General features: G+C 51.5%; 1 protein-coding gene across 1 annotated transcript in view; it reads right to left on the minus strand.

Moving 5' to 3' along the window:
* The window catches only part of TESK2 (testis associated actin remodelling kinase 2), a 31,220-nt gene that overhangs the window by 954 nt on the left and 7,535 nt on the right, over positions 1 to 22,731 (minus strand). Inside the window, exons 2-10 of the mRNA XM_072129034.1 lie at positions 20,884 to 21,184; positions 14,063 to 14,184; positions 12,413 to 12,461; positions 10,199 to 10,345; positions 7,298 to 7,380; positions 5,871 to 5,955; positions 5,199 to 5,282; positions 4,669 to 4,755; positions 55 to 196 (exon numbers count right to left, since the gene is read on the minus strand). Of these exons, the coding sequence (XP_071985135.1) occupies positions 55 to 196; positions 4,669 to 4,755; positions 5,199 to 5,282; positions 5,871 to 5,955; positions 7,298 to 7,380; positions 10,199 to 10,345; positions 12,413 to 12,461; positions 14,063 to 14,184; positions 20,884 to 21,096 (1,012 nt within the window). The 5' untranslated portion in view covers positions 21,097 to 21,184. The remainder of the gene's footprint in view (positions 1 to 54; positions 197 to 4,668; positions 4,756 to 5,198; positions 5,283 to 5,870; positions 5,956 to 7,297; positions 7,381 to 10,198; positions 10,346 to 12,412; positions 12,462 to 14,062; positions 14,185 to 20,883; positions 21,185 to 22,731) is intronic.

Below are 22,731 nucleotides of genomic sequence, written 5' to 3' on the forward strand. Positions count from 1 at the left end.
CAGAGAGAAGGCACTGGATGTAACTGTAACAACCCCTCAGCAGTGAGCACTCACCTTTGGTAAGAGGCTTGGTCTCTGGGATCTCGGGGTTGTTGCTCCGCCGCTCGTGTTCTGCCTCCTCCTTCTGCAGACGCAGCAGCATTTCCTCCAGATGCTTCACGACGTCCACGAAGGAAGGACGGAGCTTGGGGTCCATCTGCCAAAAAGAGGTAAATCACTGACTGATCAGTGGAGCCTCCATCAGTCTAATACAGAGAGGGGGGATCAGCGGTGCCTTCATCAGTCTACTACAGAGAGGGGGATCAGCGGAGCCTTCATCAGTCTACTACAGAGAGGGGGATCAGCGGAGCCTCCATCAGTCTAATACAGAGAGGGGGGATCAGCGGTGCCTTCATCAGTCTACTACAGAGAGGGGGATCAGCGGAGCCTTCATCAGTCTACTACAGAGAGAGGGGGATCAGCGGTGCCTTCATCAGTCTACTACAGAGAGGGGGATCAGCGGTGCCTTCATCAGTCTACTACAGAGAGGGGGATCAGCGGAGCCTCCATCAGTCTAATACAGAGAGGGGGATCAGCGGTGCCTTCATCAGTCTAATACAGAGAGGGGGGGTGGGATCAGCGGCGCCTTCATCGGTCTAATACAGAGAGGGGGGGGGATCAGCGGCGCCTTCATCAGTCTACTACAGAGAGGGGGATCAGCGGAGCCTTCATCAGTCTAATACAGAGAGAGGGGGATCAGCGGAGCCTTCATCAGTCTAATACAGAGAGGGGGATCTGCGGTGCCTTCATCAGTCTAATACAGAGAGGGGGGGGGGGGGGGGGGATCAGCGGCGCCTTCATCAGTCTACTGCAGAGAGAGGGATCAGCGGTGCCTTCATCAGTCTACTACAGAGAGAGGGGGATCAGCGGTGCCTTCATCAGTCTAATACAGAGAGAGGGGGATCAGCGGTGCCTTCATCAGTCTACTACAGAGAGAGGGGGATCAGCGGTGCCTTCATCAGTCTACTACAGAGAGAGGGGGATCAGCGGTGCCTTCATCAGTCTACTACAGAGAGAGGGGGATCAGCGGTGCCTTCATCAGTCTACTACAGAGAGGGGGATCAGCGGTGCCTTCATCAGTCTAATACAGAGAGAGGGGGATCTGCGGTGCCTTCATCAGTCTAATACAGAGAGAGGGGGATCTGCGGTGCCTTCATCAGTCTACTACAGAGAGAGGGGGATCAGCGGTGCCTTCATCAGTCTACTACAGAGAGAGGGGGATCAGCGGTGCCTTCATCAGTCTACTACAGAGAGAGGGGGATCAGCGGTGCCTTCATCAGTCTACTACAGAGAGAGGGGGATCAGCTGTGCCTTCATCAGTCTACTACAGAGAGGGGGATCAGCGGTGCCTTCATCAGTCTACTACAGAGAGGGGGATCAGCGGTGCCTTCATCAGTCTACTACAGAGAGGGGGATCAGCTGAGCCTTCATCAGTCTAATACAGAGAGGGGGATCTGCGGTGCCTTCATCAGTCTAATACAGAGAGAGGGGGATCTGCGGTGCCTTCATCAGTCTAATACAGAGAGGGGGATCTGCGGTGCCTTCATCAGTCTAATACAGAGAGGGGGATCAGCGGTGCCTTCATCAGTCTAATACAGAGAGGGGGATCAGCGGTGCCTTCATCAGTCTACTACAGAGAGGGGGATCAGCGTTGCCTTCATCAGTCTAATACAGAGAGAGGGGGATCAGAGGTGCCTTCATCAGTCTAATACAGAGGGGGAGCAGCGGAGCCTTCATCAGTCTAATACAGAGAGGGGGATCAGCGGTGCCTTCATCAGTCTAATACAGAGGGGGGGGGGGAATCAGCGGAGCCTTCATCAGTCTAATACAGAGAGGGGGGGGGGGGGAATCAGCGGCGCCTTCCATCACTCTGCTACAGAGAGGGGGATCAGCGGTGCCTTCATCAGTCTACTACAGAGAGGGGGATCAGCGTTGCCTTCATCAGTCTACTACAGAGAGAGGGGGATCAGCGGTGCCTTCATCAGTCTAATACAGAGAGAGGGGGATCAGCGGTGCCTTCATCAGTCTAATACAGAGAGAGGGGGATCAGCGGTGCCTTCATCAGTCTACTACAGAGAGAGGGGGATCAGCGGTGCCTTCATCAGTCTACTACAGAGAGAGGGGGATCAGCGGTGCCTTCATCAGTCTACTACAGAGAGGGGGATCAGCGGTGCCTTCATCAGTCTACTACAGAGAGGGGGATCAGCGGTGCCTTCATCAGTCTAATACAGAGAGAGGGGGATCTGCGGTGCCTTCATCAGTCTAATACAGAGAGACGGGGATCTGCGGTGCCTTCATCAGTCTACTACAGAGAGAGGGGGATCAGCGGTGCCTTCATCAGTCTACTACAGAGAGAGGGGGATCAGCGGTGCCTTCATCAGTCTACTACAGAGAGAGGGGGATCAGCGGTGCCTTCATCAGTCTACTACAGAGAGAGGGGGATCAGCTGTGCCTTCATCAGTCTACTACAGAGAGGGGGATCAGCGGTGCCTTCATCAGTCTACTACAGAGAGGGGGATCAGCGGTGCCTTCATCAGTCTACTACAGAGAGGGGGATCAGCTGAGCCTTCATCAGTCTAATACAGAGAGGGGGATCTGCGGTGCCTTCATCAGTCTAATACAGAGAGAGGGGGATCTGCGGTGCCTTCATCAGTCTAATACAGAGAGGGGGATCTGCGGTGCCTTCATCAGTCTAATACAGAGAGGGGGATCAGCGGTGCCTTCATCAGTCTAATACAGAGAGGGGGATCAGCGGTGCCTTCATCAGTCTACTACAGAGAGGGGGATCAGCGTTGCCTTCATCAGTCTAATACAGAGAGAGGGGGATCAGCGGTGCCTTCATCAGTCTACTACAGAGAGGGGGATCAGCGTTGCCTTCATCAGTCTAATACAGAGAGAGGGGGATCAGAGGTGCCTTCATCAGTCTAATACAGAGGGGGAGCAGCGGAGCCTTCATCAGTCTAATACAGAGAGGGGGATCAGCGGTGCCTTCATCAGTCTAATACAGAGGGGGGGGGGGAATCAGCGGAGCCTTCATCAGTCTAATACAGAGAGGGGGGGGGGGGGAATCAGCGGCGCCTTCCATCACTCTGCTACAGAGAGGGGGATCAGCGGTGCCTTCATCAGTCTACTACAGAGAGGGGGATCAGCGTTGCCTTCATCAGTCTACTACAGAGAGAGGGGGATCAGCGGTGCCTTCATCAGTCTAATACAGAGAGAGGGGGATCAGCGGTGCCTTCATCAGTCTAATACAGAGAGAGGGGGATCAGCGGTGCCTTCATCAGTCTACTACAGAGAGAGGGGGATCAGCGGTGCCTTCATCAGTCTACTACAGAGAGAGGGGGATCAGCGGTGCCTTCATCAGTCTACTACAGAGAGGGGGATCAGCGGTGCCTTCATCAGTCTACTACAGAGAGGGGGATCAGCGGTGCCTTCATCAGTCTAATACAGAGAGAGGGGGATCTGCGGTGCCTTCATCAGTCTAATACAGAGAGAGGGGGATCTGCGGTGCCTTCATCAGTCTACTACAGAGAGAGGGGGATCAGCGGTGCCTTCATCAGTCTACTACAGAGAGAGGGGGATCAGCGGTGCCTTCATCAGTCTACTACAGAGAGAGGGGGATCAGCGGTGCCTTCATCAGTCTACTACAGAGAGAGGGGGATCAGCTGTGCCTTCATCAGTCTACTACAGAGAGGGGGATCAGCGGTGCCTTCATCAGTCTACTACAGAGAGGGGGATCAGCGGTGCCTTCATCAGTCTACTACAGAGAGGGGGATCAGCTGAGCCTTCATCAGTCTAATACAGAGAGGGGGATCTGCGGTGCCTTCATCAGTCTAATACAGAGAGAGGGGGATCTGCGGTGCCTTCATCAGTCTAATACAGAGAGGGGGATCTGCGGTGCCTTCATCAGTCTAATACAGAGAGGGGGATCAGCGGTGCCTTCATCAGTCTAATACAGAGAGGGGGATCAGCGGTGCCTTCATCAGTCTACTACAGAGAGGGGGATCAGCGTTGCCTTCATCAGTCTAATACAGAGAGAGGGGGATCAGAGGTGCCTTCATCAGTCTAATACAGAGGGGGAGCAGCGGAGCCTTCATCAGTCTAATACAGAGAGGGGGATCAGCGGTGCCTTCATCAGTCTAATACAGAGGGGGGGGGGAATCAGCGGAGCCTTCATCAGTCTAATACAGAGAGGGGGGGGGGGGGGAATCAGCGGCGCCTTCCATCACTCTGCTACAGAGAGGGGGATCAGCGGTGCCTTCATCAGTCTACTACAGAGAGGGGGATCAGCGTTGCCTTCATCAGTCTAATACAGAGAGAGGGGGATCAGAGGTGCCTTCATCAGTCTAATACAGAGAGGGGGATCAGCGGAGCCTTCATCAGTCTACTACAGAGAGGGGGATCAGCGGAGCCTTCATCAGTCTAATACAGAGAGGGGGGGGGGAATCAGCGGTGCCTTCATCAGTCTACTACAGAGAGGGGGATCAGCGGCGCCTTCCATCACTCTACTAGAGGGGAGGTGGGGGGATCAGTGGCATTTCTAACAGAGTAATATTTGATAGCAGTGGAATTTGGGGACCTGACTACACATCTGACTACACGGCCTGTGTGGGGAGGGGAGATACTTACATTGCAGCAGTTGAACGTCAGCTGGAGGAAGTCCGGGGGGCAGTCACCGACCATGTGCTGGAAGGCGTCATAGTCCAAGCCGAAGTTCTAAACATGAGAAATATAAAGGGGTCATGTCTGTCCTGTGATAACACCGAAAGAACTCAACAATGGCAGCCAACCCAGGACAAAGGGGCTGCCAGACACTCCCCAAATCTCAAACTCATCACCTATCATAGGACCAGGAATACCTCTTAAACACTGATCATAAAGTGTTGCCCAGAGACATCCTGCCAGGACTTTCCAAGACATTACACTTACTCTATCATGCCCCCTGTATTTCCTCCTGCAGCCTGTAGGGGGCGCTCTTGCACCTACATCCACTTTTCTCTGGATTTTTGAGGATTGAACACTGTCCCTTTAAGGCGGCTCCCCCCCAGGTATTTATGGCCTCTGTGCTGATCAGTATTATGTGACCATGGATACAGCGATAAGACATTTATTGGGCTATAAACAGGTCACATGATCAGCGGTGGTGGATGTGCACTTACCTCTGTGCGGGGAAGGTAGTCGGGGTCCGCCTGTATCCGAGCGATGATCTCACACAAGATGATTCCGTAGGAGAAGACATCGGCCTGGAGGAAGGAGAATATTCTAATGACCCCGGACCCACAAGTCACACCCCAAGCTGCAGCACAACGACAGCTCCCTCCAGCCTGACAAGCTCATTCAGTGCATAAGACACAGGTGGAGGTTTGTTACAATGTATCACTATTCAGTACATTGTATCACATTCTCACAGTGGATAATTCTAGTGGCGGCCGTGGCCGGGGGTGCACAGCCTGGCCGCGCCCCTTTGTAGCAGATAAGCGGTTAATCTTCCACCATCAGTGAGCAGCGGCGCAGGGCGCGGGTTTACTCTGTTGCGGAGGAATTCCACTGAATATTGACACTGCTGATCAATGCCAGTTACCGTGGTGACCGCAGAGTGTCGCACCCTCCATGTAGGTGAGAGGTAGGTCCCTGCCTTAACCTAGAGGGGCTCAGTAATAGCAGATACTACAGGTTACAGCCATCTGCCTGCAGTGCCATGCTGGTGCATCTGCTCTGACACATTGTAACAAACCCTCAGCTGGTTTGATGGTGAAAATATAATGTTCCATTCAGTGACTGCAGCAGAGGTTCCATCATGTCCCGGCCTCTGGAATATGGGGGACACTCACCTTCTCATTGTAAGGTTCATCTCTCAGGACCTCCGGAGCCATCCAATAGGGAGACCCCACAACCGCCAACTTCTCACCACCCCCACTGCGGAGAAAACAAAGATACGTAAATCTATATATACTGCAGATATAGATCCAGAGACCTCCCCCCCCCTCACAGGGACCCAGAGACCTCCCACCCTACAGGTACCAAGAGGACCCCCCCCCCACGGGGACCTATATATACACATCTATATATTGTTGCTTCATTGACATCAGTTTCCTGTAAGCCACCAGGATCCTGCAGACCCCCCATTACTCTACTGCTCCCAGGTATCAGCCCAACTACAGTCGCATCCAAAGCGGCTTCTATTTGAATCGGGCAGTGAACGAGTTGTACTAATAATAATCTATATTTCTATGGCGCCATCATATTCTGAGGCTGTACATATCAGAGGACATATACACATATAATATTACATTACAGAGGAGTGAGGGCCCTGATCACAAGAGCTTACAGTCTATGAGGATGAGGGGGTGACACAGGAGCTTACAGTCTATGAGGATGAGGGGGTGACACAAGAGCTTACAGTCTATGAGGATGAGGGGGGACACAAGAGCTTACAGTCTATGAGGATGAGGGGGGACACAAGAGCTTACAGTCTATGAGGATGAGGGGGGACACAAGAGCTTACAGTCTATGAGGATGAGGGGGTGACACAAGAGCTTACAGTCTATGAGGATGAGGGGGTGACACAGGAGCTTACAGTCTATGAGGATGAGGGGGTGACACAAGAGCTTACAGTCTATGAGGATGAAGGGGTGACACAAGAGCTTACAGTCTATGAGGATGAAGGGGGTGACACAAGAGCTTACAGTCTATGAGGATGAGGAGGTGATACAAGAGCTTACAGTCTATGAGGATGAGGGGAGACGCAAGAGCTTACAGTCTATGAAGCTTTGGATGTGACTGGAGCAGAAGGATAGCACAAACCTCTCTGAAAAACGTAATAAAACTCCAAGAAAATTTCTGTTCTCGGCTCACATCCTAGGAATTTCCATTAACTGTCGGGTGGTTTGTTCCACTCGCTTGATTCCCATAATGCATCTGGTTGGGATCATGTAGGGGGATACCTGACCCTGTTCTGGGGATCGCGGGGTCTCCTCCTCCTCCTGCATTGTGGGTTTATTGCTCTCTGGTGGCTGCTGGAGACGTTATTGATGTAGCAGCTGGCAGAAGCGCTGAGCCCCGGCCGCCATGTCTGGACGTGATCTGTGCCAGGTCCCCAGCGCTAATGAGTGCTTACATCCAGAGCTGCATTCACTGTTCTGCTAGATGCTTAGCTGACGTAACACCTGAACTATTAGGACAGTCAACAGAACCGAGAAAGCAGCTTCGGATGTGACTGGAGTAAGTTGCTGAACCCAAGTAATGACTTTGTACTGACCTGTGATCCGGAATCTTCTCTGCCAGTCCAAAATCTGCCACCACGGCCGAGTACCCGCCCTCATCGCTCCTGATGAGACAGTTCTGCAAGAGATGGAGGTCTGATCACAAGAGGTTAAAGAGGCTGGGATCACCAGCAGAGAGCAACAGCCACTGCGGGGGTCTCCTCCATGCACAGAGCTTAACGGCACTACAGCGCCCCCACAGGGGAAGATGAGTAACACATTCATCAATAGATACATTGTTTCATCACCCTGTGCATATATCAGTCCAAGAACTACATAGGGGGAGACAATGGGAAAGGTATAAATCTGTATACAGGGAGCGCCCCCTAGTGATGGCCGCAGGTGACCACAACTCATGTAACTCAAATACTGACTGAAGCGCAGCGGAGGGTTTGAATAATCCATTAACAATGAATGTACTTCCAGGTTCTGTGGTGCCATAAAATCACAAAGTGACCGTATACAAGGATTGCAGACACTACAGGAGCGGCCCACTGTGTGGCGCTGTCCACTCACAAGAAAGAAAAATTATACATACTACAGAATATAAACCCGACCAATGTGCTGACTGACTGCGAGGTTCTGCATCCTGCACAAACACAAAGACCCCGATGTACAACCCGACCCGGAAACATCTGCAGACAGAACCTCAGGGAATAAACCAAGGAGGGAACATCTGCTCATAAAAATGCTGAGCACACGGGACAGGAGAAGAGAGGAGGAGCTTTATACATCCTGTATTATACCCCAGAGCTGCACTCACTATTCTGCTGCTGGTGCAGTCACTGTACATACATGACATTACTTATCCTGTACTGATCCTGAGTTACATCCTGTATTATACCACAGAGCTGCACTCACTATTCTGCTGCTGGTGCAGTCACTGTGTACATACATGACATTACTTATCCTGTACTGATCCTGAGTTACATCCTGTATTATACTCCAGAGCTGCACTCACTATTCTGCTGCTGGTGCAGTCACTGTGTACATACATGACATTACTTATCCTGTACTGATCCTGAGTTACATCCTGTATTATACCCCAGAGCTGCACTCACTATTCTGCTGCTGGTGCAGTCACTGTGTACATACATGACATTACTTATCCTGTACTGATCCTGAGTTACATCCTGTATTATACCCCAGAGCTGCACTCACTATTCTGCTGCTGGTGCAGTCACTGTGTACATACATGACATTACTTATCCTGTACTGATCCTGAGTTACATCCTGTATTATACCCCAGAGCTGCACTCACTATTCTGCTGCTGGTGCAGTCACTGTGTACATACATGACATTACTTATCCTGTACTGATCCTGAGTTATATCCTGTATTATACTCCAGAGCTGCACTCACTATTCTGCTGCTGGTGCAGTCACTGTGTACATACATGACATTATTTATCCTGTACTGATCCTGAGTTAAATCCTGTATTATACCCCAGAGCTGCACTCACTATTCTGCTGCTGGTGCAGTCACTGTGTACATACATGACATTACTTATCCTGTACTGATCCTGAGTTACATCCTGTATTATACTCCAGAGCTGCACTCACTATTCTGCTGCTGGTGCAGTCACTGTGTACATACATGACATTACTTATCCTGTACTGATCCTGAGTTACATCCTGTATTGTACTCCAGAGCTGCACATTCTGCAGGTTATATATAGTTTCTACAACCTTCTCCTTTTGCTCCTGAGATATTTCTATCACCAGAACACAAGGAACGTGACTTATGATTTTGCGGTCAATGAGGAGGAAGTTTCTGCATCTCAGGAATAAACAATAAAAAGGGAACTGGGGCAGAAACTGTTAACAGTAAAGATCTTAACACAGGAACAGCTCAGCACGAGGGATAACATCACCGCTACCTGTCTCCTCCTCCTGCATAATATTACTGCTACCTGTCCCCTCCTCCTGTATAATATCACCGCTACCTGTCCCCTCCTCCTGTATAATATCACCGCTACCTGTCCCCTCCTCTTGTATAATATCACCGCTACCTGTCCCCTCCTCCTGTATAATATCACTGCTGCCTGTCCCCTCCTCTTGTATAATATCACCGCTACCTGTCCCCTCCTCCTGTATAATATCACCGCTACCCGTCACCTCCTCCTGTATAATATCACCGCTACCTGTCACCTCCTCCTGCATAATATCACTGCTACCTGTCCCCTCCTCCTGTATAATATCACTGCTACCTGTCCCCTCCTCCTGTATAATATCACTGCTACCTGTCCCCTCCTCCTGTATAATATCACCGCTACCTGTCCCCTCCTCCTGTATAATATCACCGCTACCTGTCCCCTCCTCCTGTATAATATCACTGCTACCTGTCCCCTCCTCCTGTATAATATTACTGCTACCTGTCCCCTCCTCCTGTATAATATCACTGCTACCTGTCCCCTCCTCCTGTATAATATCACAGCTACCTGTCCCCTCCTCCTGTATAATATCACAGCTACCTGTCCCCTCCTCCTGTATAATATCACCGCTACCTGTCCCCTCCTCCTGTATAATATCATTGCTATATCCAGGACATAATCTTGAGGATTATGAATATTCAAATGTTCATTAAAATCCCTTCTGTGTCTAATGTCTTGGCTGCCCATATGCACAGACTCCTGCAGGACTCTCATGGCTGTGGAGGACTGTCTACACTGGGCACATTGTAACAAACCTTCAGCTGTAAGAGGTATAAGGTATCAATTTTATATTCAAGTTCCTGAACATAAAGATCAATGCTTCTATTCACAGACAACAAGCAACAAAATCCTATCCATCTTCACTAATCACAGAGGAGCCAAGGCTGCAGGGGAACTGTGACCTCTGCCCCCATAGCCACGCCCCTGAAAGGTCTATTGCCCCTACCACCTTTATGCTCACCCACCTTGGATGTCAGGTCTCGATGGAAGATCCCTTTGGAGTGGAGATAGGCCAGACCCAGGGCCACATCCAGCGCCAGCTTGACCCGTGCCGTCCACGGCAGGTATTGGTTACTGTCCAGGAGCTGCTCCAGGTTTCCGCTATTAATGTACTGGAAAAGAAGGAGTCATGAGATCACACACTGCAGGAAGGGGGCGCCAGTGCTTGTACTGCACCGCCCATCTAGTGACGGAGCAGGAGGGGGCGCCATTACCCCTCTACTGTGACAGCCGCATTATAAGGAGGCCTAACCTAGCACCAACTATGACAGACAGTGGTGATATTATACAGGAGGAGGGGGACAGGTAGCAGTGATATTATACAGGAGGAAGGGACAGGTAGCAGTGATATTATACAGGAGGAAGGGACAGGTAGCAGTGATATTATACAGGAGGAAGGGACAGGTAGCAGTGATATTATACAGGAGGAAGGGACAGGTAGCAGTGATATTATACAGGAGGAAGGGACAGGTAGCAGTGATATTATACAGGAGGAGAGGGACAGGTAGCAGTGATATTATACAGGAGGAGAGGCCCGGTAGCGGTGACAGTACGCAGGATGAGAGGACAGGTAGCAGTGATATTATACAGGAGGAGAGGACAGGTAGCAGTGATATTATACAGGAGGAGAGGACAGGTAGCAGTGATATTATGCAGGAGGAGAGGACAGGTAGCGGTGATATTATGCAGGAAGAGAGGACAGGTAGCAGTGATATTACAGAGGAGGAGAGGACAGGTAGCAGTGATATTGTACAGGAGGAGAGGACAGATAGCAGTGATATTATGCAGGAGGAGAGGACAGGTAGCGGTGATATTATACAGGAGGAGAGGACAGGTAGCAGTGATATTATGCAGGAGGAGAGGACAGGTAGCAGTGATATTATACAGGAGGAGAGGACAGGTAGCAGTGATATTATACAGGAGGAGAGGACAGGTAGCAGTGATATTATACAGGAGGAGAGGACAGGTAGCAGTGATGTTACGCAGCAGGTGACATCACTGTTCTCTGGTATCTGCTCTGTAGCTCGCACTGTGGTTGCTCTATATTTGGGAGGGCAGAGGTCACCAGCTACCTGGGTCACTCACTACCTGCATTTGGGAGAGTACACGCCTTATTATTTTACATCTCATATTATGATGTCATAGGAGATGTGACAGGAAGCTGCAGGGTGATGATGTCACCGTGTCCCTTCACACCCTCTGTTCCTACATAACAATGGAATATTTCTCAGCTCAGGTTGTTTGATTTGGCAGTCACCTGCGCACTATGTGTACAGAGGAGACCGAGCGCAAACAATGCAGGACGACCGCCAACGCTTCACTTACTGTGACCGAGAATCTCCCAGGACCAGAGAGGAGGCGGGGCCTGAGCACTTGCCTCTACATAGCACCTCCCCCTGGACCCCTGTCTGCAGGGGATCTATAGATAGTATGCAATGCATTTATTCTTCTCTCTGTTCCTCACCACAAGTGGCGGTGATACACACAAAACATGAGACGATATCTCGCAGATCGCTCGCCGCGCGCTAATGCTCCGTAACAAGCTCAGGATTGTAGAAATCTGACTGCAGCGGATCTCATTACCTGCTAATAGTGCAGGACGCTCCACCGGATCCTTTGTTCTGGAGATGGAGTCTGCTCTTACAAATTAATACTTTACAGCGCAGTCACCTGACCCCATCAAATTGAGGAGGTGAAGGGGGAGTCAGCGAGACCCTCACCCTGAAAATCAATCATCCGCAGCAGGAATGATAATCACTCCCTGCGCTCCTGCGTCACCTCTCATCCAGACGGAAGGAGACGCCAGCCCCGATGCTATATATAACCATTCACCCACGTCTGCAGCATCAGATTGTCAGCTCTGCAGATCACTGTGGGCAGACAGAGCCTCAGGATGTGTAGAAGAGAAATAATTACTGAAATAACCCCATGTATTGCATCAATAACTGCTCAAATACATCACAAGACTGATCCTGACCGCCAAATGAGACCACAGAGCGCAACCGACGGAAGATGACAACCCCCCAACACAGGGCCATGACAGAGTATAATGGAGGGTTGACTGATACAGCTATGAAGGGGTTAAGAGCGGGAGTGTTATGTAGTGCAGTGGCGGGATATTTCACAAGTGAGTGCGGCGGTGGGTTACATCAACTTCATGCGAAATGAAAGGGACTTACCTCCGTCAGCGCGTGTAGCTGCCCCTGGTGGACACAGACCCCCATAAACCTGCAGGAAGAGATAATAAGATGAGTGTTACCGCAGCCATGACTCACAGACCGCAGGCGGATACACGGATCATCCGTCACCGGCATATGCCTAGGACTAAACACCACAAAAGCCCAAACGCTGCCCTCACAGCAACTGATCGCACACATTTACATGCGGGGTCCACATTGTACTGCAATACAACATACACCGGGCAGACCCAGGATGCTCTGCTCCACCATCATGTCCACCATGTGCCGGATGTCACTGACCCTGCTCCAGGCTCAGGAGAGGAGAATGTGTGCGTTTTTCTATATTTTTCTAAAAAAAGGCATCAAATCTTTCACCACCCCTTTGAACCAAACCATTATAAGATGGGTGATTGGAGCACAGAGGGAAACACCAGTCCGAGCTCTTACATACAGATACCTATGGGTGCCACTCACTGACAAGGGTGAACATACATCTTCTCTGCATGTATCAGGAGAGACCAGCTGTTTTAGTAGGACCAATCGGAGGAAGGTGTAGTACAAGATTCAGAATGTGACTGAAGGGTTAATGTAGGGGAGACCCCTCCTCGGTATCCGGATCAGAGTGAAATCAAACCTTTATCTCCTGCAAAAGTCTAAAGCTGTGAGCAGTAAGTGGATCCGGGCCGCTGCGTCACGCTGGAGGGCGGCCAATCGTTAAAAGGGTCTGACATTCTAACGTTACGCTCCGCAGGCCGCGCCGGGTCAGGCGGTCAAGTGACTGAATGTGACCCGTTATATATCCCCCGATACAGAGGCCCGATAGATGGCGGCATCTCCAGGAACAAGTCTGCGCTGATGACTGATCTCGTCTTAAAGTGACTTCCATCTGTTGCCACAAACCGCGCCAATGCTCAGCGGCTACCGTATACATCTGCAGGTCACTGACCCGGGGAGATACCATTCGGTTGAACACGTCAATGCTCCCCACCGCGAGGAGCCGGTTATAGTTTCACTTGGAGAGAACACAAAAAAAGTTTGGAAAAGTTCTTTAATAAAAATGAGGTTTTTTGGCATAAACCCCCAGGATCAGGAGCCGCAGCGCGATCTCTGGGGTATGAGCTCACTCGGCAAACATTTTACTTGCTAAAAATACCTCATAAAGAGCCGCACGGCGAAACTGCAACACAAGTTGGAGATTCATCAAATACGAGGAGATCGCGCAGCGTAAATAGAAAGGACGAAAGCTGCCAAAATCTGCTAAGCCAAGGAGGCAGCGCACCGTGAGCAACACCCTGCAGGGAGGGAAGGGGTTAACAAAGGCTCATCCCTCAGTCTCACACCCAGGTGCCTACCTGTGGCCCTGGGAGGGAAGGGGTTAACAGAGGCTCCTCCCACAGCCTCACACCTGTGTATCTTTTTTGCGCACATCCAGCCCTGGAGACCCCACAGCTATGGGCACAAACCCCTGCACCCCCCATGTGCACAGGCTGCACTGCATTGTGGGAGATGAGGTGACTGTACATTTACACCCCACACTTACCCAATGTGGGGGGGGGGATCTGCTATCACAGTAATGAAGAGCTATGGATGCAGCTTTGGTGGTGAAGCAGATCAGTACGGTGCAGTGTAATAACGCCCACGTGGTCTTACCTTAGTATATTGGGGTGCGACAGGCGGTTCATCAGCTGCACCTCCTTCAGCATGTTGGCCCGATTGCTGCTCAGCTTGTTCATCTTCAGCGCCATGACCTGATCAGATGTCCGGTGACGAACCTGGGAAGTAACAAGTGCAAATGAGTAAACGTCAGCGCCACATACCAGGGGTCACCCCATAACACGTAGCAGTGACCGACAGCATAAAGGGTTGTGTCCCATCAGTACTGATCCATTGGCGCCACCACCCAACTTTCCCACTCACGTATTAACACAGAAGCCATGAAAGTGTCGCAGTGCAGACTTATCCCGGAGGAGCTGTGCTGGCGTCTACTGGTTGTCACTTTCACAGACGCAGATGAAGAGGATTTTCCCCAATTGGTATTAAAATACAGATGGGGACTTGCAAAGGTTGAAGTAGCGAGAAACTATAAACCTATAGACCAGTGGTGGCGAACCTATGGCACGGGTGCCAGAGGTGGCACTCAGAGCCCTCTGTACGGGCACCCTTGCCATCACCCCAGGGTAGAGTTTGCCAGAGAGGACTTAAAGGAAACCTACCACTTGAAGTGGCAGGTATAAGAGGGAACTACCGAGCACCAGCTCAGGGTGAGCTGGTGCCGGAGCTTATTTTTGTTAGTGTTTTAAACCGCAGTATCGCGGTTTAAAACACTTTTTAAACTTTATGGCCAAAGCTGCTTCGGCGCAGGGAGGTACGCGCTCGGCGCACCATGTGCGCGACCGTGCACGCGGCTACATAGGAAGTGAAGGAGAGCCGTGCGCACGGTCGCACGCATTGGTGCACCGACCGCGTACCTCCCTGCGCCGAAGCAGCTTCGGCCATAAAGTTTAAAAAGTGTTTTAAACCGCGATACTGCGGTTTAAAACACTAACAAAAATAAGCTCCGGCACCAGCTCACCCTGAGCTGGTGCTCGGTAGTTCCCTCTTATACTTGCCACTTCAAGTGGTAGGTTTTCTTTAAGGCGTCTTGCAGTCCCAGGCAGCCCAGGACCCTAGAAGGAATCTACAATGATAATCCAAACTTCTTCTCCTTCTTTCTACTGTATTGGTGTCCTCAGGGTCCTATACAATTTAAACCTGTGACACAGTTAAGTCACTACTTGAATTGTCGCATTGGCACTTTGCGAAAAATACGTGGGTTTTGGTTGTAGTTTGGGCACTCTGTGTCTAAAAGGTTCGCCACCACTGCTATAGACCGTGCCATCACTGGATGTAGTGTGCTGTGCACCGCAGTGCCCCCTATAGACCATGCCATCACTGGATGTAGCGAGCTGTGCACTGCAGCGCCCCCTATAGACTGTGCCATCACTGGATGTAGTGTGCTGTGCACCGCAGTGCCCCCTATAGACCGTGCCGTCACTGGATGTAGTGAGCTGTGCACTGCAGCGCCCCCTATAGACCGTGCCATCACTGGATGTAGCGAGCTGTGCACTGCAGCGCCCCCTATAGCCTGTGCCGTCACTGTATGTGTCTCTCTGTGCACTGCAGTGCCCCCTATAGACCGTGCCGTCACTGGATGTAGCGAGCTGTGCACTGCAACGCCCCCTATAGACCGTGCTATCACTGGATGTAGCGTGCTGTGCACTGCAGCGCCCCCTATAGACCGTGCTATCACTGGATGTAGTGTGCTGTGCACTGCAGTGCCCCCTATAGACCGTGCCGTCACTGGATGTCTCGCTTTCTGCACTGCAGCGCCCCCCCCCCCCTCCATAGGTTGTGCCATCACTGGATCTAGCGCTCTGTTCACTGCTGCACCCCCTATAGATTAGGCAGGAAAGCGATCCCATCTGCACCCACAATCCTGATGCTGCTCTTAGCCCTCAGGGTGCAGAACATCGCATCTCACAGGTTCAGGTGTGACGGGTGCACACAACATGCTGCAGTGCATTATGGGTGGTGAGTTGCATTCATGTATAGCTGCGCAAACTACATTACCCACAACCCTATGCAGCAGGAATGAAGGTGTTGACCTAAGTGACAGCCACCAGAGAATAGTATCTGACGCTTATCCCTGCACCTCTGTGGGGCGCTCTCGTGTGGATAATATTGGCCGGCGGCCGTACACACTCCTTTACGGTTACCATCTCGTAAAAACAACTATAATCTGGCATTTGACCTCCGCCCTGACAGTCACCCACATTATACGGCTCCACCCGGAACACGAGATCAGAGGAGCCGCGGGGCGACACAGGAGCCTCCTGTCATCATACATTACACACAGCAAGAGTATAGTAATGCAAGGGGGACTCGGCAGGCAGGTGATATATATAGGGGGGGCGCTCTGCAGGGAGGTGATCTATGGGGGGGGGGGCTCTGCAGGGAGGTGATCTATGGGGGGGGGGCTGTGCAGGGAGGTGATCTATGGGGGGGCTCTGCAGGGAGGTGATATAAGGGGGGGGGGCTCTGTAGGGAGGTAATATATGGGGGGGGGCTCTGTAGGGAGGTAATATATGGGGGGGGGCTCTGCAGGGAGGTAATATATGGGGGGGGGCTCTGCAGGGAGGTAATATATGGGGGGGGGCTCTGCAGGGAGGTAATATATGGGGGGGCTCTGTAGGGAGGTGATATATGGGGGGGCTCTGTAGGGAGGTAATATATGGGGGGGCTCTGTAGGGAGGTGATATATGGGGGGGGCTCTGTAGGGAGGTCATATATGGGGGGCTCTGTAGGGAGGTGATATATGGGGGGGGGGGCTCTGTAGGGAGGTAATATATGGGGGGGCTCTGTAGGGAGGTAATATATGGGGGGGCTGTGCAGGGAGGTAATATATGGGGGGGCTGTGCAGGGAGGTAATATATGGGGGGGCTGTGCAGGGAGGTAATATATGGGGGGGCTGTGCAGGGAGGTAATATATGGGGGGGCTGTGCAGGGAGGTAATATATGGGGGGGCTGTGCAGGGAGGTAATATATGGGGGGGCTGTGCAGGGAGGTAATATATGGGGGGGCTGTGCAGGGAGGTAATATATGGGGGGGCTGTGCAGGGAGGTAATATATGGGGGGGCTGTGCAGGGAGGTAATATATGGGGGGCTCTGTAGGGAGGTGATATATGGGGGGGGCTCTGTAGGGAGGTGATATATGGGGGGGCTCTGTAGGGAGGTAATATATGGGGGGGCTCTGTAGGGAGGTGATATATGGGGGGGGCTCTGTAGGGAGGTCATATATGGGGGGCTCTGTAGGGAGGTGATATATGGGGGGGGGGGGGCTCTGTAGGGAGGTAATATATGGGGGGGCTCTGTAGGGAGGTAATATATGGGGGGGCTCTGTAGGGAGGTAATATATGGGGGGGCTCTGTAGGGAGGTGATATATGGGGGGGCTGTGCAGGGAGGTGATATATGGGGGGGGGGGCTCTGTAGGGAGGTGATATATGGGGGGGGCTCTGTAGGGAGGTGATATATGGGGGGGGCTCTGTAGGGAGGTGATATATGGGGGGGGCTCTGTAGGGAGGTGATATATGGGGGGGGCTCTGTAGGGAGGTGATATATGGGGGGGGCTCTGTAGGGAGGTGATATATTGGGGGGGCTCTGTAGGGAGGTGATATATGGGGGGGGGCTCTGTAGGGAGGTGATATATGGGGGGGGCTCTGTAGGGAGGTGATATATGGGGGGGCTCTGTAGGGAGGTGATATATGGGGGGGCTCTGCAGGGAGGTGATATATGGGGGGGCTCTGCAGGGAGGTGATATATGGGGGGGCTCTGCAGGGAGGTGATATATGGGGGGCTCTGCAGGGAGGTGATATATGGGGGGGCTCTGCAGGGAGGTGATATATGGGGGGGCTCTGCAGGGAGGTGATATATGGGGGGGCTCTGCAGGGAGGTGATATATGGGGGGGCTCTGCAGGGAGGTGATATATGGGGGGGCTCTGCAGGGAGGTGATATATGGGGGGGCTCTGCAGGGAGGTGATATATGGGGGGGCTCTGCAGGGAGGTGATATATGGGGGGCTCTGCAGGGAGGTGATATATGGGGGGGGGCTCTGCAGGGAGGTGATATATGGGGGGGGGCTCTGCAGGGAGGTGATATATGGGGGGGGCTCTGCAGGGAGGTGATATATGGGGGGGCTGGGCTCTGTAGGGAGGTGATATATGGGGGGGGGCTCTGTAGGGAGGTGATATATGGGGGGGGCTCTGTAGGGAGGTGATATATGGGGGGGGCTCTGTAGGGAGGTGATATATGGGGGGGGCTCTGTAGGGAGGTGATATATGGGGGGGGGGCTCTGTAGGGAGGTGATATATGGGGGGGGGGGCTCTGTAGGGAGGTGATATATGGGGGGGGGCTCTGTAGGGAGGTGATATATGGGGGGGGCTCTGTAGGGAGGTGATATATGGGGGGGGCTCTGTAGGGAGGTGATATATGGGGGGGGGGCTCTGTAGGGAGGTGATATATGGGGGGGGGCTCTGTAGGAGGTGATATACGGGGGGGGGGCTCTGCAGGGAGGTGATATATGGGGGGGGGGCTCTGTAGGGAGGTGATATATGGGGGGGGGCTCTGTAGGGAGGTGATATATGGGGGGGCTCTGTAGGGAGGTGATATATGGGGGGGGGGGCTCTGTAGGGAGGTGATATATGGGGGGCTGGGCTCTGTAGGGAGGTGATATATGGGGGGGCTGGGCTCTGTAGGGAGGTGATATATGGGCGAAGAGGGGGGGGGGGGGATTTCTGCGACTGTGTTTTTCCTCAGGATGCGCCATGTAAAGAATCCCCATCTTATTCGAGGAGACGTTACATATAAACACCACAGAACGTGAGGAAGCGGGCGGGCGACTGCCACAGCAACACAAAATGGCGGCCAAAGGGAGAAGGAACAATATCCAGAAGAGCCAACCAGAGTGCAGCTTTCAATCTTCTATAAAAAGAAAGCTGAACTGTGATTGGTATGAAGTATATTTGAATCGCCAAAGTTTTATTAACAACAAAAGGTGAACAAGACAAAACCCTAGAATGACCTGGTTAGTCACTTTGGGACTTGTAGTACTACAACCTCGCTGCTCCTCCTGTCAGGTACAGCCCCAGCCCGGACATCACGTACCTGGAGCCATAATTACACATCACCAGAAGGAAAGTACAGACCAGCGAGTATAATAACAGGACAAAGAAGACGAGAAACCACACAAACCCCTGAGAGGAGCAAAGATACCTGTGTACAGGGGGATACAATCTGTTTACTCTCTGTTATCAGCCATTACATCCCGGGGAGAGGAGACTGTACAGGGGGATACAATCTGTTACTCTCTGTTATCAGCCATTTCATCCCAGAGATTGGTGACTGTACAGGGGGATACAATCTATTACTCTCTGTTATCAGCCATTTCATCCCGGGTACAGGAGACTGTACTAAGGGGATACAATCTATTACTCTCTGTTATCAGCCATTTCATCCCAGAGATTGGTGACTGTACAGTGGGATACAATCTATTACTCTCTGTTATCAGCCATTACATCCTTGGGAGAGGAGACTGTACAGGGGGATACAATCTATTACTCTCTGTTATCAGCCATTACATCCCGGGAGAGGAGACTGTACAGGGGGATACAATCTATTACTCTCTGTTATCAGCCATTTCATCCTGGGGAGAGGAGACTGTACAGGGGGATACAATCTATTACTCTCTGTTATCAGCCATTTCACCCTGGGGAGAGGAGACTGTACAGGGGGATACAATCTATTACTCTCTGTTATCAGCCATTACATCCCGGGGAGAGGAGACTGTACAGGAGGATACAATCTGTTACTCTCTGTTATCAGCCATTACATCCCGGGGAGAGGAGACTGTACAGGGGGTTACAATCTATTACTCTCTGTTATCAGCCATTTCATCCTGGGGAGAGGAGACTGTACAGGGGGGTTACAATCTATTACTCTCTGTTATCAGCCATTACATCCTGGGGAGAGGAGACTGTACAGGGGATACAATCTATTACTCTCTGTTATCAGCCATTTCACCCTGGGGAGAGGAGACTGTACAGGGGGATACAATCTATTACTCTCTGTTATCAGCCATTTCACCCTGGGGAGAGGAGACTGTACAGGGGGATACAATCTATTACTCTCTGTTATCAGCCATTACATCCTGGGGAGAGGAGACTGTACAGGGGGATACAATCTATTACTCTCTGTTATCAGCCATTTCACCCTGGGGAGAGGAGACTGTACAGGGGGGTTACAATCTATTACTCTCTGTTATCAGCCATTTCATCTGGGGAGAGGAGACTGTACAGGGGGGATACAATCTATTACTCTCTGTTATCAGCCACACTAGCTTCTCTAACATATTTACCATCACCGCGGTGCTGTTCTCTGTGGCGCAGTAGTGTTTATACGTGGATTGTCATTAATCCCGGCAGAAAACCAAAAGAGAAACCAACACAATCTGGAGATTTCTCAAAAGTCCCAGCTCCATTTGATATGCTGTACAGAGGGCGTGTGACCGGGGACATGACCCCACACTAAACACGTCACAATATACAAACCATATAACACTCTAGTCACATCCGCATCACTCTAGCGTACATTATAGCTAGAGTCTGGGGATATAAACAAAACCTTCTCCATGTACTAAGGGCAAGTGATTATCTTAACCATTATGTGTAATCAGACCTTTGTGTATGTTGTTAGTAGCAGCAGGACTGTGATATATGGATTTATATTCCATGCGTCTTCATGGTTCCTCTCCTCAGAGCAGTTCATTGCAGAGCACAGCAGTGTGAGGACATGTCCCCAGTCACTGTTGCGCCTGCTGACAGGTTCCCTCTAAAAGTGGTGAAGAAACAAACCACATAAAAAAAAAAAAAAAAATCACCTTAAAAACCTCGGAGAAGAATCCTGACCCAATCTTCTCGCAGGTAAAATCATCGAGCCGCGTCAGCCTGGAGAAGGCGCTGATGAGCGCGTTGTAGGAGGAGGAGTAGACTCTGCCCAGCTGCCCGATCCCGCCCTCTCCCGTGACGGTGTCCTCAATACGCTCCAACCGAGGCGGGAATCCGGCAATGGAATTTCGTTTATTCCGATCCATTGTTCCCTGAGTTGGTTTCACTGATTATAGAGGCGATGTTCACATTTTAATACATCCAGGAGTTGGGGCGTCCGGCGGTCACGAGGCGCTGGAAAATAACACAAGAGTCGTCAGAAAATGCACTGCTGCGGCTTTGGTACAATGTAACAGGCCGCAAGACCCTTGTGTGCTCTACACACACCTCCCCTCAGTCCACGCTGTCTTCAATGTGTCCAAGTAGGAGACCTTAAGACCAGAAACACTGTAACAAACCCTCAGCGGCTTCCTTCATCACCAAGGTGGAAAATCGTGTGTACCAATCAATGACAGCAAGCAGAGATCATAACAACCGCAAGAACTTGTAACAAACCACAAGAATGGCGTCAAGAGTCACATGACCGCAGCCACCCATAACCATAAATACGGGCGCCGCAGCCATTCCCACTGGATTTGTGCTGATTAAAGGGGCGGGGGGCGGCGTCCAGTGCACGGAGCGGCTCATTACAAGAGGTCGCATTACACGACACAGCACGATTAGGAGTGTGGAGGTCATAGGTCAAACAGCGTTACAATGTATCAGCAGCAGGTACAGAGCTGATAAGATCCACTGCCCCCCGCCCCAGAGAAAGCAGAGAATGAACAAGCCTCAAAAATGTGCAGATCTTATAGGAGCCTGTTCAGACAGAAGGAGCAGAATCAAGACCAGGATCGCCACATTACAGGAGGCCATAGAACAAGTCTGGGGTCCGGACAGATCACCACCTGCACTGACCTGACTATACCCCCATCTCCTCCCCTGGAATATACTGATCTCTATGCCCCCCCCCCCCCCCTATGTACTAATCTCTATAAACCCCCCCACGGTATATACTGATCCCTATGCCCCCCTGTATAAACTGATCTCTATGTGTGTGTCCCCCTTATATACTATTCTCTATGCCCCCCCGACTCCCACAGTATTTACTGATCTCCATGTTTCCAACCCCCGGTATATACCTCTTGGTATATATATCTGTAGGCCTCCCTCCGGTATATACTAATCTCTATATTATTCCCCCCCCACCCACGATTACTAAACTCCATGATCCCCTCCCCGGTATATACTAATCTATATGATTCCCAACCCCCCCCCAAGTTATAAACCAATCAATAAAACCCCCCGCCATTCCTAGTATATACTAATCTCCATGATCCCCCCCCCCTTCCTGGTATATACTAATCTCCATGATCCCCCCTCCCTGGTATATACTAATCTCCATGATCCCCCCCCCCCTTCCTGGTATATACTAATCTCCATGATCCCCCCCCCCTCCCTGGTATATACTAATCTCCATGATCCCCCCCCCCTCCCTGGTATATACTAATCTCCATGATCCCCCCTCCCTGGTATATACTAATCTCCATGATCCCCCCCCCCTCCCTGGTATATACTAATCTCCATGATCCCCCCCCCCTCCCTGGTATATACTAATCTCCATGATCCCCCCCCTCCCTGGTATAAACTAATCTCCATGATCCCCCCCCCCCCCCCCCCCTTCCTGGTATAAACTAATCTCCATGATCCCCCCCCCCCCCCCCTTCCTGGTATAAACTAATCTCCATGATCCCCCCCTCCCTGGTATAAACTAATCTCCATGATCCCCCCCTCCCTGGTAT

The sequence above is a fragment of the Engystomops pustulosus genome, chromosome 10 (assembly GCF_040894005.1).
Source record: "Engystomops pustulosus chromosome 10, aEngPut4.maternal, whole genome shotgun sequence".
In the NCBI taxonomy this organism is placed as follows: domain Eukaryota; kingdom Metazoa; phylum Chordata; class Amphibia; order Anura; family Leptodactylidae; genus Engystomops; species Engystomops pustulosus.